The 17,734-nt window shown below is 38.6% G+C and overlaps 1 protein-coding gene across 1 annotated transcript; it reads right to left on the bottom strand.

Moving 5' to 3' along the window:
- Positions 1–589: 589 nt before the first annotated feature.
- On the bottom strand, positions 590–17,661 carry LOC131947283 (ranBP-type and C3HC4-type zinc finger-containing protein 1). Its single transcript, XM_059308438.1, has 14 exons — positions 17,648–17,661; positions 13,090–13,326; positions 12,661–12,754; positions 12,237–12,432; positions 11,158–11,393; positions 10,700–10,885; positions 9,956–10,138; positions 8,696–9,106; positions 5,512–5,672; positions 3,222–3,333; positions 2,427–2,606; positions 2,079–2,177; positions 1,254–1,397; positions 590–1,010 (listed from the first exon to the last, which is right to left on the bottom strand). Coding segments are annotated over exons 1-14 (2,322 nt in total). The 5' UTR covers positions 17,650–17,661; the 3' UTR covers positions 590–929.
- Positions 17,662–17,734: the final 73 nt, after the last annotated feature.

Here is a 17,734-nt window from a genome sequence, read left to right as displayed (position 1 = left end):
CATCAAATTTTTTGTGTATTGTTACAATACTCCTCTGTACTCAGTGTAGGACAAAGTAAAAAGAAAACGTTTAAACTGAAGATTTCCAGGGAAAGACAAAAATTTGATATGAGGATGACAAGTTTCAGAGGAAGGTCGTATCCAAGTTCAGGGCCATGGCAAGGTCACAAAGTGAGAACAAGCCAAAAAAAAAGGTTGGTGTGTTCAAATGTGACAAAAATCTTCATGAAGCAGGAAAAGTCAAAAGTAAATAAACAACCATCTGGATAAATTCATAAATTCTGGATAAATGGAGGACATTGGTACAGTTGGTAGCGGCAGTCTTTCCCTATTGGGGGGGGGGGGGGGGGGATAGGGGAAAGCTGGTACTTTAGTGCTTAACTCTATAACACATAAACAACATTTGTGTAGACAGAGAACTGGCAGTTTGGAAGTGTCAATAATGTTTTGTGACAACATTGGTGTCAAGTCACAGTATTAGGTGTCAGTGTCATAACTAGGGTCACTGTCCTTATTTCATTGCATATATCAGGAAACTACTGAATTGAAGAATAGAAAAATATCCTACATTACATATATTTGAATTATCTTAAATATTGATTATCCTACTAATGGCTGCTCAATGGCTCCACAAGAATAAACACCACTGTGTCATGGATGTTAGCTGGACAAAAATAGGATCAAAACACTGTGTAGTCAGCTGATGAACTGACCAGATGGATGAAATTACACTAACAATCAACTTCTTTCAAGGCCTGGAGACTGCTAGAAAAATGCTGCCTGCTAGGCGAGTTTTTTTCTCAATGACAGTTAAATGCAGGCAACATTTTTCTCTGACATTAAATGCAGGTGACATTTCTTTCTCAGTGACAGTTAAATGCAGGTGATATTTTTTCTCAGTGACAGTTAAATGCAGGTGACATTTTTTCTCAGTGACAGTTAATGCACAATGGGTGACATTTTTTACCATTGATTCGACACATGCAGCCACCACTTGTGTCTCCTTCACCCTGGTGAAATAAAAAACAGGAAAGATTAAAATTAAAACTAAAAGTAAAAACTAGCATAAGAATACAAGAAACTAAAAAGTAAAAACTAGAAACATGAAAAATTAAAGGATAAAATTCAAAGTAAAAACTGAATAAAGTAAAAACAAAAGCGAAAAAAATTGAAAGCTTAAAAAATTAAATTTTGATTCTTGTTTAAACATGTACCAGCTGCATATTTAATCTTATTTTGTAATGAATACTAACAAGAGGGCCCCATCGTGGTCCTTTGGTGACCCAACATATTTCAGTTTTACAGATTGAACACTTGATCCAGTCACAGCCCCCTTTCTTCTGCACAATAATTAAACACTGGGGGCAATGCATGGCCTCCCCATCTTCCACCATTTTCTGGCGATTTAAAAAAATGGAATGTCAAATTTTAAACATTTTTAAAAAACAAAACATTATTATGGATAATTATTATTATAGATATTTAATATTAACAGATAAACATTTGTGTCTTGTTGAACATAGAAAAACTTGTAAGATCAAAGTGGAACAGCCTTCTAAAACTGCTTTGTGGAGAGCCTAACTTTGTTCAGCCCAGCACATAGCATGCTGGTCCTGTTGTCAATACAAGCAGTTCACACTGAGGTTATAGTGAACATTTGATTTAAAGTGACCCTAAGTACAACATTTGATTTAAAGTGACCCAAAGTAAAACATTTGATTTAAAGTGACCCAAAGTAAAACATTTGATTCAAAGTGACCCTAAGCACAACATTTTACTTAAAGTGACCCTAAGTACAACATTTGATTTAAAGTGACCCTAAGCACAACATTTGATTTAAAGTGACCCTAAGTAAAACAGTTGATTTAAATTTAAAGTGACCCTAAGCACAACATTTGATTTAAAGTGATCTAAGTAAAACATTTGATTTAAAGTGACCCTAAGCACAACATTTGATTTAAAGTGACCCTAAGCACAACATTTGATTTAAAGTGACCCTAAGTACATTTGATTTAAAGTGACCCTAAGTACATTTGATTTAAAGTGACCCTAAGCACAACATTGTTTTAAAATCTCACCTCCAACATGCGTTGCGTCTGCTTGGCTTCTATATCATTGCGAGAGCGGGATTTCAACCCATCCTGGTACTGCTTGCAATTTTGGTTCTCATGAATTGCCTGCAGATAATTCAAATAATTAACCTATTTAAACTTTTTTTTAAAGGATAGAACACCATAATTTAAATTAAATAAATGCTTAATATTAATCAACAGAATGATATGCTAGATTATTTTATCCTTAAAAAAATGACAGCAATTATATAACTCTAAGCAAAGACATATCTCCAAGACATTAAGTTTTACTGCGCCCAATTAGGTGGTTTATATAGTGCAGAAATTAGTGTATACTCAGGTGATGTGACCTACCTTGCAGGTGAGGCAATTTTCCTTGTTACAGACCAGACACTTGAAGAAGTTGACCAGGTCCTCATAGACGCACCAGCCTGGGCAGTCTGTGGTCTTACAGTGGTAAGCGTTTGGTGTCTGAGACTCTGCTTGGTCCAGGCCACGCTTCAGGAACTTCAGGTACAGGTCTTGTGGCACCAACTGGAACAACAGTTTTAGGACTAAAATTTATGGTCCAACAGAAGGAGTTTTAGGGCTAAAATTTATGGTCCAACAGAAGAAGTTTTGGGTTAAAATTTATGGTCCAACAGAAGAAGTTTTAGGGTTAAAATGTATGGTCCAACAGAAGGAGTTTTAGGGCTAAAATGTATGGTCCAAGAGAAGGAGTTTTAATGATTAAAATTTATGGTCCAATAAAAAGCATTTTTAAAATGTATAGAATTCTGGGACAAAAATGTAAGGTCTGATAGGGAGGATAAATGTTTAGTCCAATAGAAGGGATGCTAGGGCAAAAATATTTGATGAGCTACAATTTCACTGATAGACAAGATCAATCAAAAAGTACAGAAATATCACTTGTGAAAAATAAAATCAACCCCGTCCCCAACTGGTACCCAGCCCCCACTGTTGCCCAGCCCCCCAGTGTTACCCAGCCCCCCCCCCCCAATTGTACCTCGCCCCCCAATGGTACCTCGCCCCCCACTGTTGCCCCCCCCCCCAATGGTATCCAGCCCCCCCCCAATACTACCCAGCCCCCACTGTTGCCCCACCCCCCAATGGCACCCAGCCCCCCCCCCCTGTCACCCTGCTACTCACAGCTTTGATCTCCCTCTCCTGTAGCACAGACTCACACGAGTAGATGGCATCTTGGAAAGGACATCTGACCACAGCATCCTCACAGTGCCGCACAGCTTCAGTCAGACATTCCCTGTGGAGGGTCTCAAGGTTATCAGCCTAGATCACATGACCCTCATGCTATCATATGACCCTCATGGCCATCACATGACCCTCATGGCCATCACATGACCCTTATGGCCATCACATGACACTCATGGCCATCACATGACCCTCATGGCCATCACATGACCCTCATGGCCATCACATGACCCTCATGGCCATCCCATGACCCTCATGGCCATCACATGACACTCATGGCCATCACATGACCCTCATGGCCATCACATGACCCTCATCACATGATCCTCATGGCCATCACATGACCCTTATGGCCATCACATGACCCTCATCACATGACCCTCATGGCCATCACATGACCCTCATGGCCATCCCATGACCCTCATGGCCATCCCATGACCCTCATGGCCATCCCATGACCCTCATGGCCATCACATGACACTCATGGCCATCACATGACACTCATGGCCATCACATGACCCTTATGGCCATCACATGACCCTCATGGCCATCACATGACACTCATGGCCATCACATGGCCATCCCATGACCCTCATCACATGACCCTCATCACATGACCCTTATGGCCATCACATGACCCTTATGGCCATCACATGACCCTCATGGCCATCACATGACACTCATGGCCATCACATGGCCATCCCATGACCCTCATCACATGACCCTCATCACATGACCCTTATGGCCATCCCATGACCCTTATGGCCATCACATGACCCTTATGGCCATCACATGACCCTCATCACATGACCCTCATGGCCATCACATGACCCTCATGGCCATCACATGACCCTCATGGCCATCACATGACCCTCATGGCCATCCCATGACCCTCATGGCCATCACATGACACTCATGGCCATCACATGACACTCATGGCCATCACATGACCCTTATGGCCATCACATGACCCTCATGGCCATCACATGACACTCATGGCCATCACATGGCCATCCCATGACCCTCATCACATGACCCTCATCACATGACCCTTATGGCCATCACATGACCCTCATGGCCATCACATGACACTCATGGCCATCACATGACCCTCATGGCCATCACATGACACTCATGGCCATCACATGGCCATCCCATGACCCTCATCACATGACCCTCATCACATGACCCTTATGGCCATCCCATGACCCTCATGGCCATCACATGACCCTCATCACATGACCCTCATGGCCATCACATGACCCTCATGGCCATCACATGACCCTCATCACATGACCCTCATGGCCATCACATGACCCTCATGGCCATCACATGACCCTCATGGCCATCCCATGACCCTCATGGCCATCACATGACCCTCATCACATGACCCTCATGGCCATCACATGACCCTCATGGCCATCACATGACCCTCATCACATGACCCTCATGGCCATCACATGACCCTCATGGCCATCACATGACCCTCATGGCCATCACATGACCCTCATCACATGACCCTCATGGCCATCACATGACCCTCATCACATGACCCTCATGGCCATCACATGACCCTCATGGCCATCACATGACCCTCATGGCCATCACATGACCCTTATGGCCATCACATGACCCTCACGGCCATCACATGAGCCTCATGGCCATCACATGACCCTCATCACATGACCCTCGTGGCCATCCCTTGACCCTCATGGCCATCACATGACCCTTATGGCCATCACATGACCCTCATCACATGACCCTCATGGCCATCACATGACCCTCATGGCCATCACATGACCCTCATGGCCATCACATGACCCTCATCACATGACCCTCATGGCCATCACATGACCCTCATCACATGACCCTCATGGCCATCACATGACCCTCATGGCCATCACATGACCCTCATGGCCATCACATGACCCTTATGGCCATCACATGACCCTCACGGCCATCACATGAGCCTCATGGCCATCACATGACCCTCATCACATGACCCTCGTGGCCATCCCTTGACCCTCATGGCCATCACATGACCCTCATGGCCATCACATGACCCTCATGGCCATCATATTACCCAGATAACTTATTTCAGTAAAGATTTGCCTAAGTCATTCTCTGGGTCATCAACTTTTGACAATGACTCAACAAATTTTGTGCTGAGAATCATCTGCTAAATTTAAGTGCAAATGAGATAAAAAGTTTGAGCGCAGATAGAACTCACCTGCAAAAGGTGTGCAGACAATCCCGCAGCATGATACCTTCACCTGCAGTGATCTCCTCAAAACATATCGGGCAGGTGAAGTCATCAAGGTTAGAGACAAGGTCAAGGTTATTCACTTCTTTTAACCTCAGGAAGTTCAACCGCACTGTTTCCTCTTCTGCCTGAGAACAAAAAGTGGTGGTCAGCATGAAGATCTTCATGACATGAGAAGTGGTGGTCAGTTGGTCAGCATGTGACATGAGAAGTGGTGGTCAGTTGGTCAGCATGAAGATTTTTATTATTTGAGAAGTAAGGGTCAGTGGGTCAGCATGAAGATCTTTAACATGAGAAGTGGTGGTCAGTTGGTTAGCATGAAGATCTTTATGACATGAGAACTGGTGGTCAGCATGAAGATCTTTATGACATGAGAAGAGGTGGTCAGTTAGTTAGCATGAAGATCTTTATGACATGAGAAGTGGTGGTCAGTTAGTTAGCATGAAGATCTTTATGACATGAGAACTGGTGGTCAGCATGAAGATCTTTATGACATGAGAAGAGGTGGTCAGTTAGTTAGCATGAAGACCTTTATGACATGAGAACTGGTGGTCAGCATGAAGATCTTTAACATGAGAAGTGGTGGTCAGTTAGTTAGCATGAAGATCTTTATGACATGAGAAGTGGTGGTCAGCATGAAGATCTTTATGACATGAGAAGTGGTGGTCAGTTGGTTAGCATGAAGATCTTTATGACATGAGAACTGGTGGTCAGCATGAAGATCTTTATGACATGAGAAGAGGTGGTCAGTTAGTTAGCATGAAGATCTTTATGACATGAGAAGTGGTGGTCAGTTAGTTAGCATGAAGATCTTTATGACATGAGAACTGGTGGTCAGCATGAAGATCTTTATGACATGAGAAGAGGTGGTCAGTTAGTTAGCATGAAGACCTTTATGACATGAGAACTGGTGGTCAGCATGAAGATCTTTAACATGAGAAGTGGTGGTCAGTTAGTTAGCATGAAGATCTTTATGACATGAGAAGTGGTGGTCAGCATGAAGATCTTTATGACATGAGAAGTGGTGGTCAGTTAGTTAGCATGAAGATCTTTATGACATGAGAACTGGTGGTCAGCATGAAGATCTTTAACATGAGAAGTGGTGGTCAGTTAGTTAGCATGAAGATCTTTATGACATGAGAAGTGGTGGTCAGCATGAAGATCTTTATGACATGAGAAGTGGTGGTCAGTTAGTTAGCATGAAGATCTTTATGACATGAGAAGTGGTGGTCAGCATGAAGATCTTTATGACATGAGAAGTGGTGGTCAGTTGGTCAGAATGTAACCTTACTACCACCAAGTAATGCAGATCTTGGTGTATAAAATAAATTGTAAATCATTTCAATGGTTATAATTACACCTTTAAAAAAAATTTAAATGTAAGATTTTATGTTTTATTGTTTTTATTCATCGGAATTCCTTTGCGCCATATATTCCTGATCATATAAAAATAAAAACAAATTTGAAATATGAAGCCAGCAAGTTTAATGCTTAAACAGGTTGTTTTTAAATGTGAATTTACAATTGTTTTACAAATACTTTCAGTTCATTTTGACAATTTTTCATACAATACAAATTTTTCACACATGTGACAAACGGACAATTTAAAATGGTAGACGAGTAAATAGATCAAAATGCAAGTAAATCTGTAGATAATGTTAAACACAGGGAGATGAACACACAACTCCTATCACAAGGACATAATCTAAGGATTTAAGGCACACAGACAAAAACTGCAGGAAACTGGTTCACATACTTAAGCGAGTAAAGCTTTTGTTAAACAAAGCCAATTAGTTTTATCTTCTAATTTCAGTGCATTTAAAAGCTAGTTATTATAAAGATTTTTATATCTGTTTTATTTTCCACTTTTTAGTCATTTGTTTAAAAAGAGGTAGAGACTACCCAGGATCCCGTGAAAAATATTTGTGTCAAAACCTGACCAGTAGCTTGAGATCTCTCAAATTTTGTTATCTGACCCTACTCGGTACGTTGTCCGCAAATCAGGAAAGAAATCAGCCAACCGCCTCGACGTACCTTTAGCTATTGCTAGTATTTTATTTTCGCATCTCCCCTTTTATTTTTTAATATAGTAATTTTAAAATGAAACTGACCATTTAATTACATCAAAAATTAGATATTCTTGTACTGTCATCAAAAAAGAAGGTATCTAAATAGTTTGAACAAAATCACTGAATTAGAAGTAGGTCGAAGTTCTAAGATTTTCCACAAAGCCACAAATGGATGTTGTGAACTAAGCACAAGGTTGTAAAAAAGATATGAATTGTTTTGCGGCATAGATACTGAAAAAAATGGAGTGAAAAACAAATCCAGTGAAAAATGAAAATTTTTCCGGGCTTAATGAGTTAATGAAATGGCAATTAACCAATAACTTGAACCGACTGAAGGGGTTGGCGTGGTCGAGTCGGTAAAGCTCATGGTTGTGAAACAGAAAAGTCTCAAGTTCAAACCCTCGGGTAGATGAGGCTCGTTAGCTGGGGACAGCCACTCTTCAAGGAGAGACAACTCCAAAATCAAACAACTGCTGCCTTGTAGTTTGTTCTTGGTTGGACAAAGGCTATGGAAGCAAATCCAAAAAGTAAAGCAGGCTGAGATCGGAGTCAATGGCCTCAATGGCGCATAAACAGTTGACACGTATACTTAATTGTGTTGGAGGCGTGATTGAGTCGGCAAAAGCTGATGGTTGTTAAATTCGAAAAAGTCTCGAGTTCAAACCCTCTGACAGATCCTCTCCAACACTAAAAATTAAGAACAAACAAGAAGAAAGAAGAACTGACAGACAGAAGTTTTACACTAGGAGGATAAATAAATATCACAAAAATGTACATTAAATCAATGTAAAATAATTAAGTAAATCAACAGTGACTAAAGAAATCAAATTTCATTTGCATTCAATTTTTCAATAGATATATTCATAAATACTTCATAAAATAAACTGTCAACAATCATTTCACATTTCCTGAAGTAACATTTTTCCAATATTTTAAAAATAAACCGTGACATAAGAAATTACATTCACCTTTCCAAAAGAAATATTCACCATGCATCAGAGTATACAACAGGATGGTACATTAAAAGCTAAAGCTAAAGGCATCATGAGGTCCAGCTTCAGGTGAATGACCTTTGTCTAGACATTAGAGTTTTCCTCATCTGAAGCCGTTTCTTCAGAATTTTCACTGGACACCCTCGCTTGAGGTGGAGAAGGAAATCTTGGAAAATGGGATTCTCTTTTAGGTGGAGTGTACACAACAGAGGAGGGAAAATAGTTGGACAGTGCCGACATAAGTCCCATCCCAACCCTGCTGGCGCTGGGCCTAGCCTGCTCTGGTGGAATTCCACCAACTTCTCGGATATTGTTCCAGTCAGCTCCTCCGGGAACAACCACAAGCTGTGTGGGCAATATCTCGTTGTTCTCCTCATCAGGGTTCATTAGGTTGTAAGATTGCAAGGCCCGATTCAGTTCCTGCTGGTCTCGTTCCATGGCTGACTGGCTGCCTCTTTGACCCCGGGTCTGGGGTTGTTGGCTAGACCCAGCTGTTGTCTCCTGTAACACATACAGAATAGTGTGAGAGATCCTTCCCAGAATTCAACTTTCCAATCAACATCCCAGAATTCAACTTTCCAATCAACATCCCAGAATTCAACTTTCCAATCAACATCCCTGAATTCAACTTTCCAATCAACATCCCTGAATTCAACTTTCCAACCAACATTATTTTTTGCTGAACAGGGGTCTAGCAGCAATCTAACTTAACCATTCCATAACATCCTAACCCTAACATGTACTGTGGCATTTTTCCAAGAACTACCACATCGCATGAAAATCATAGAACTATGTACTTAACATTACAACAGTACAGCATATTGTTAATGAAGTTTCCTCAAAATTTACACAGTATAGCAGCAGAACCAATTTTAAACAAAGTTTACAAGTTGTACACAAATAATTGTCTATAAATCATAAGCTAAATAGTTACAGTCAATCATCACCCACACATTTTGATTCCTGATTAAAGAAATTCTGAATGACTTCTGGTTGATCAAAACTAGGTTGGACTACAAGCATATCAAAACCAAAGCAAGTGGCTGAGACATAACATAAGCTAATACTTTCTTGTTTCAGTGATGGTAAAACTCTCAAGATATCAAAACCTTATCAAGGGTAACGGGAGAGGGTATGTTAAAGTAATGAAACGAACCAGTTTAGCATGGTCTGACTACTGGAGACCAGATCAGGGAGTGGGAAATAAGGTAGTTGGGGTGTGGGTCATTGGGATGCGGGTCATTGGTGTGTGGGTCATGGAGAATGATCATTGGGGTATGGGTAATGGGGAGTGGACAAGAGTAATAAAAAGATCCCCATGACTGGAGCAGGTAAAAAAGTAAAACTCACCTCACGGGTCATTTGTTCTGATCTGCGGGCAGCTTCAAACATGAGCTGTTCCTCACTGGTCATCTGGTACCCTGCCGGCACCCTGTAGGTGGCAGGGCGTGGCGCAGCACAGGCCTCACAGCCAGGCCGCAGTGGGAGGTTAATCAGTGTACAAGTTTCACACTGCCAACCAGCTGATGAAAACTGAGACAAAAATAAACAGCTCTATTTTTTTTTTAAATCACAGCATAAAGAAACAAGTCAATTTCTTTTCATTTCTTCATGAGGCTATGTCAAATTTTTAACAACACAACATACTTCAAAGAAATGTCCTTTAAGCTATTAAAGAACATGAAAGTTGAATCAGTTGTGCTGCAATGTATAATAAAAAAGTAAACCACTGATGAACAAGACTCTATTTTGCCTTCATTCATTGCCTTTATCCCCCACTATGTCAATCTAATTGTTTCAATAGATCAAGATTTTAATCATTTCAAATTTTCTGGAAATTTAGTGCTCATCTAACAACATTACTGAGATAAGTAAATTTAACACAAAGCCATCTTTTGCATGATAATTTTTTTCATATCAACATATCTATTTTACTTATTTATATTGTCCCTATATATATAAACATAGTATTATAATATACTATAATCATCATTAGTAGTTAATCTCTAAATAAGAATCTGAAGAGTTATCTAAAAAAATTCCAAATGTAAAAAACTCTGGTCAAATGAACTGTACACTTGATGTAGCACAAACCTCATTTTTCCCACTCTCCACTGGTGGTGTCCTGGGTGGTGTTGTGGAAGGTGTCCGTGACCTTTGACCTCCTCTTCTCTCAGGGCCAGCCTCGCTTGGTGCCACAATTTCAGCGCCAACAGATTTGGGTCTGCCCCTGTCAGTTTGTTGTGGGACTGGTGAGGAGTTGGCTAAGTAGTCTGGGATCTACAACATTAAAAACATATTTAACAACGTATACACCTGGGGTTATATACACCTGTTGCTAATGTATACACCTGGAGCTAACATATACACCTGGAGCTAACATATACACCTGATGAAGTGTGAGCTAACATATACACCTGGGGCTAACATACACCTGGAGCTAACATATACACCTGGAGCTAACATATACACCTGGAGCTAACATATACACCTGGAGCTAACGTATACACCTGGAGCTAACATGTCCACCTGATGAAGGAAGGTGAACCAACCTGTACAAAAGATGGGGATCCACTGCTAAGAGATTTTTTGGATCCTTGTCTCCCAAGCATAGAAGTGAGATCTTCCCCTGGGCCCTGAGCTAAATATTGACTGACTGGAGAATGACTTGAGAGCCTTGACTGCAGCTCAGCTTGGGGCCACAAACCATGTTCACCTAAAGTCAAGTATTCATCAAGTTTGTTTGTAACAAAAATAAGAAAAATCTCCCTTATATTACTAGCCTGTACTCATTACACATGAATTATAGGCCTATATATATTTAATGTTATACTTGTTTGAGAAAAATAATGTATAAATACCTATTAGGAAATTACAACCAAATTATATACATTTTTAATCAACACAACATCACATGAAATGCACACACTGATTAAGAGACTTCAATTATTCTGTTAAAAACCTAGCTGTTCAATGGTATTTATGTTGTTTTTTTTAAAGTAATTTTTATTAGTTTTGACTGAGAAAATTGTATAAATTTCTCCATGTATGACTTGATAGATCTATAGATCAACCATAAACACTTTTCCAGTTGTCTTTAAATAAAATTTAGTGTATACATTTTAAACATCCAACATATTATTTTCAACAAAAGTCTGTATCTTTAAGTTCTTTATATATTGCTGAACAAACTGATCTCATAGCCTCGGAAAATATGTTGTGGACAGAGAGAGAAAGAGAGAGAGAGAGAGAGGGAGAGAAGTGCGCACATGGATGATGCACATAACAAAACTGTAATGGTTTAAAAACATAATACAAGAAACAGCAGGAGTCACATGTCTAACACAAATGGGTTCTTGTACAGACATTTGTAGGATCTTACAGTGTTGTACTGAGGTTTTTTTCTGCCAGTATCAATGTCAGGGTCATACAGACAGACATTTGTAGGATCCTACAGTGTTGTACTGTCACTGTCAGGGTAGCATTAGTACAATATGGCCTGGATAAGACCTACAAGTAGGGATATATGGGGTGTACTGCTCTCTCCCAGTCACATGATCTACAAGATGGAGAGCCTCTCTGGTTGTTGTGTTTCAGGTTGTCTGTTGTCATAAAATAAAATAAAAATTTTAAAACTCACTCATGGCTTGCTGAAAAGGCTCATCTTTCCTGATGAGACCAACTGACCTAGCTGTGACCAGGTATAAATAGATGGTGTGTCCAGGTCCTTTAACCCCACATTGTCCGAGCTTATCTTTGTCTTGGAAGATTTTTTTACCTATGATCCATCTTTGCACCTCTATAGGGAAGTTAAACTTCAGAAATACCTACAACACAACAACAATTTATGGTAGAACTTCAGAAATACCTACAACACAACAATTTAGGGTACATCCAAATGACAAAGCTATTGATAAGTTAGATAGCTCAAATACTCTCTATGTGATTCAAACTTTCTAGGTCTAAGAAATATAACTGGGGGAGCAGGTTTGCAGAAAGAAATGTGAAAGCAAATCTAGAACAGAAGACTCTCTAACCAAATAAGACCAACCCACCTTCTTCTTTAAATCCTCAATTGTGTCACAGGCTTTGACCATTAAATTAATGTAGCATCCATCTGAAACTCTGTCCTCTATATGGACCCTCACACTGGAGAGCATTACATGAACATTTTTAATATTTCAACTTCAGGAAAATACTCTTTATGATTATGTGTTTAAGTTTTTTACATTAGAACGCAATTAAGACAGTTACGTTTGTTGCCTATATCTGATGATGAATTACTTCAGCACATTTCCTGGTATAGCATAGTAGTAAACTAGCCTTCAAAATAAAAACTTAACCACAAATAGTTTATACCTAATAAATAACTTCTTGAAATAGATAAAACAAAATAAAAGAATGTTGTAAAAGAACTTTAGTTGTAAAGTGACTAAGTAGAGAAAGTAAATACATATAATTATTGAGAGCTCTATTTTTATCACCTGAATTCTTTTTCTTTACATCTCTGCTCAGAGTCTTCCTTATTTAAATGAATGTCTAATTTCAATTTGAGTTCAGTTAACTCCTGCACAATCTCCTTGGCTAGTGGTTCATCACCTGCCTGTATGGCAGCTGACAGTTTGGCCAGACGTGCATCAATAGAACTTTGTTCTTTCTGGGGGTAATTGATGGTGGTCATCTTCGTCCAGTTAATCTCATGTTTACACACTATAGCCTCCCTGTCAAACATATGAAAAAATTATAGTTACAACTATCCTTATATATAAAAGCCCATGTGCACACTTCTCTCTCAATTTTCTCCAAACCAAACCTAATAAAATTACTTAAAAAACCAACATAAATACCAATGAACAGCCAGGTTTTTTAAATAAATCATTTAAGTCTCTTAATCAGTGTGTGCATATGATTCGGTTTTAATTTTTCTAATAGGTATTGGTTGCCTATGTTATTTTAAATGTGTTGGATTTTTAGCTATTTAGTTATTTCTTTGCTTTGTCACTAATATCGTTCAACGTGTAGTAAAGCACATTGCGTTTTTACCAATTACAATTTTATAAATTATTTTCTCAAACAAATATAAAATATGAGCCGACCCGTGGCGTATCACACGCCACTATTTGGTTTTATTTTCTACTTTCAGTAATTCATAATTTGTGAATTCGACAGTACCAATGCTGTCACTGAAAATATTTGCTTTAAAACATCAAAATCCTCTTTTCCCCCAACCCCCCCCCCCCCCCCCCACGTGAAAGCAGCCTCCTCTTAGTTACCTCCCCTAAGTTTAAAATAGTTTCAAACTAAATTATCTGCCCCTAATAGGCGTCACTAAACCTGGCTCTACGATTGTAAACATTTAGCGTGAACCACAGCTCACCAGACCATGTGGGGGTGGGGGTGGTTGCGATATGCCTAGAGAGGAAGAGAGGGGACTGCTAGGCGCGCTTACAGCTTGGTGTTTTCTAACGTCTCCAAGAAGAGAATTATATATATAGGCGCGCTTACAGCTTGGTGTTTTCTATCGTCTCCAAGAAGAGAATTATATATATAGATATAGGCCTATAATTCATGTGTAACTGGTGCCGATGCCTAGTACACTATAATACACAGTATTGTATACATAAATTTTACTTCCGCATCAAAGTTCATGTAAATCATCGGCACAGTGGTCTAATTTTGACAGAAAAAAATTTCCTCCGCTGAGAATATTACCCTGGGCCTATTACTGTAGGCCTACTAGAACTGCTTGGTCTTCTCCACACAAAAAACTTTTTCTGGTGCGCTGGAAGACACGCCTGATTCAAGTTAGTAAACGACTATAGTAACCCATCATATCTACAGCCAGTCACTCTTTAAAACCATAGCGCTCACAGGAAAGCCCGGGTCGCCAAATCGCACCCTGCAGTGGCAATCTCCCAGGTGCATTCTCAAAAACTTCCCAAAGTTTCATGCAGATCGGATGAAAGTTGTAGCAAAACATTAAAGACAAACCAACAAATATATATAATCTATATATATAATTCTCTTCTGGGAGCCGCTAGAAAACAAGCTGCAAACGCGCCTAGAAAACAAGCTGTAATCGCGCTCCCTACCTCCCCACCCCTACATGGTTTTAGTGAGCTGTGTTCACTCTAAATGTTTACAAGCAGAGCCAACGATTTTAAACGTAGGGGGGGGAGGGGGGGTTTATGGTCCTTAACGAGCTACTTTTAGTGTTTTAAAGAAATATTTTCAGTGGCAGCGTTGGTACTGTCGAATTCACAAATTTTGAATTACTGAAAAGTAGAAAAAACAACAACTAAATAGCGGCGTATGTTATGCCGCGGGCCGGCTCGTTATATATATAGGCCTAGATAATATATGGTCAATATTGATATTACATTTTTTATCAGGGCTAGTATTCAATATAATAGCCTACTGTTTAGTAGAATGATTGTTGTCTAATTGCAAAAGTAGAAGTGATTTCTACCCTAACATAACAATAGTCAGACCATAACGCCTATTTAAAAAAATGTTAATGAGGGATCACTGGCCAGCAAAATCTTATTTTAATTTTAGACTACAGTACATTACTACATTACATAGATCTAGGTATGAGAAACTGATTTCAGTAGTAAGGGAGAATCATGTCTTTTCTTGCTTACTAGCTTTAAAACAAGCAAATTTGACGGAAGATTATAGATACCGGTGTCTGATAATGGAATCTTCTTTAAAAAAGGGGTGTTGGGATGTTAGTAGTATTGTAATCTCGACTATTTTATGGTTAGAAATCAGGGTCAGGCGAATGGTAGGATCAGGGTTGGGGTTAGGATTGACATTAGCCAGCCATGTGTGTATTTAGTTAACTACCAGTAACCTAACATCCCTTTTTTAAAGAAGATTCCATTATCGGACACGGGTGTAAACATTCTCCCAAAAATTATATTTAATCAACCAGTTATGCTAAATTCATAAAATTGGTACTGTTGGGTTGCATTTTTTAAGCTCTACAATTAGTCCCATATGCTATTCTTTTTATAATTTGAAGAAATTGGAATATTTATCATAAATTTTATGAGACTAACTAATGGATGACCTGCTCTGCTGTTCTTCACCAAAAAGAAGCAACTTTGGCTGGTAATCTATCGTTTAAGGTACGTAAAATCGCCCGCGGCTATTTATGTACGAAAACGTTACCTCGTTGTCAAGGCTTTAATAGAAGTATATTGTCATACTTTTGTGTCAAATATTATAGATAAATGAATAATAAACCTAAATCAATGGCTAAATATATTGATATAGGCCAGAAATTAACTTTAAACAGCAGTGTCCGAGAGCAAGATTTGCTATATAAACAGCAGCCATTTGTAAAATAGAGTGGCTTCCCCCTGAATCTGGCGCTAAAAGCTTATGAAAATAAAACTTAGACAAGATGGCTGCTATAGTAAATGAGCATGGTTGCATCTGTTGGAAACATCGCTAGTCTTCATTTATTACGGAAAAGTTTTAATTCAATTGTTTAAAAACAGGTACATGAATGAATCAAGGAAACATTTTTGAATTTTTAAAAACATAAATCCTCCTCAAAATGTGAAATAATTATTAAAATTTAAGGAGTCACCTGTTTTTCACATTACAAATCGCGGGCAATTTTACGTACCCAAAACGATAGATTACCCTTTGGCTTTGCCTTTGGTAACCATGACTTTTTTGTTTTCAATTAACAAATACAGTCAAGTTTTCACATGACAGAACTTATATTTTGTTATAACATAGGCCTATTTTTAATTAATTTCTAATAGGCCCTATTTGATTGGAGTTCATTGAAGTGGAGTTAGTCACGGCAGTCAACCCTTGGCCTTTGTAATTTTTGTCATTTTTTTATCCAAAGCACAAGCAGAACGTCTCCTCGGCCTCAATCAAACAGCGGTTTCGTTGCATATTATATAAATAATCTATGTAATATAATTTATAGCCTATAAACCTCAAAATATCATTAAAACAAAAGTCCTCCAAGATCTGATTTATGTAGATCTAGATCTAGATCTAGTAGGACCCTGGTCAATACGGTCCAGCTAGTTGCCAAAAAGATACAGAATGTAGATCTAGTATTGAAAACAAAAAAAATCTTGTTTAACTATTATTTATAATAATATTAATATATTAATACTATAATTATTTTATTTAGAGCAATTGAATAATAAAACTACAATTGAAGTTTAAAAAATATTTTTTTAAAGAATATGGCTCTGGATGGGCCACGTTTTGAGAATGAATTCAGATGATATTACAGGAATGGTTATAACTGGGCGCCTAAAAGAAAAAAGAAAACAGGGAAGACCAAGGTAGACATGGAGATGCACAGCATAAAACAACTGACATTTGCCAAGAGCATAACTATCTTGGAAACTGTTGAGAAAATCGATTGCCAGAGACCAGAAAAGGTGGAAAGAGTTTACTGTTGTTGCGACTCCATGTTTTTTGGCCACAAAAGGGAAAAGATTATCATGAATTTTTTTTTAAAAAGGAGGTTTAAAGCTCGTCCATAAATGACGTTCCACCACAAGGGGGGGGGGGGGGGGGGGGACAAAAGTGTAAATCAAACTTAAATAGTTTTTTTCTTATTTTTACTGTATGAAAACTGGTCAATAAATGTAATATATTGACCTGGATTTGGTCAAATTTGCTGTGATAAATAGTGTTTTGCATTTTCCCCAGCTAAACCACCCTTCCATTGCAAAGGAAAACATCTAAATTTATATTTTCATAAAAATCACCCTACCTTGGATTTTAGTAAAATATTGATTTATAATATATTTTAAAAAAAACTAAAAATGTGCCTATTTTCCTAAAATTTTCAATATAATGATGAATAAATTCCAATGCATCATTATATTATAATTTATATTCTAAATTGCAAAAACATGTAGATCTACTGTGCCTAATAGATTTAAAAGTAACCAATGTGTTGTTGTTGTTTTTAATTAAGAAAGTTGAAAAGATTTTGACTTTAAAGAATTCATTTTTTGTAACTGTAATAAAATATTTGATCTATCCGCGTACATAATCTAGACCGTCGCTGCGTTAATATTCTAGGAAAAAACTGTGCTGTTAAGGGGGAGTGGGCTCTGGTATGTTGAAATGATGCTT

Source organism: Physella acuta, unplaced genomic scaffold, assembly GCF_028476545.2.
Source record: "Physella acuta isolate Inbredline_101_S28 unplaced genomic scaffold, ASM2847654v3 ptg000591l, whole genome shotgun sequence".
NCBI lineage: Eukaryota > Metazoa > Mollusca > Gastropoda > Physidae > Physella > Physella acuta.
Note: the sequence above shows the minus strand (reverse complement) of the source record. Positions and strands in the feature narration are given on the sequence as shown.

Coding starts and splice junctions, on each gene's coding strand:
- LOC131947283 (XM_059308438.1), bottom strand. Junction 12,755..13,089: donor TGTAAAGAAAAAGAATTCAG/GTGATAAAAATA, acceptor AATGCTCTCCAG/TGTGAGGGTCCATATAGAGG. Junction 12,433..12,660: donor TTGAGGATTTAAAGAAGAAG/GTGGGTTGGTCT, acceptor GTTGTGTTGTAG/GTATTTCTGAAGTTTAACTT.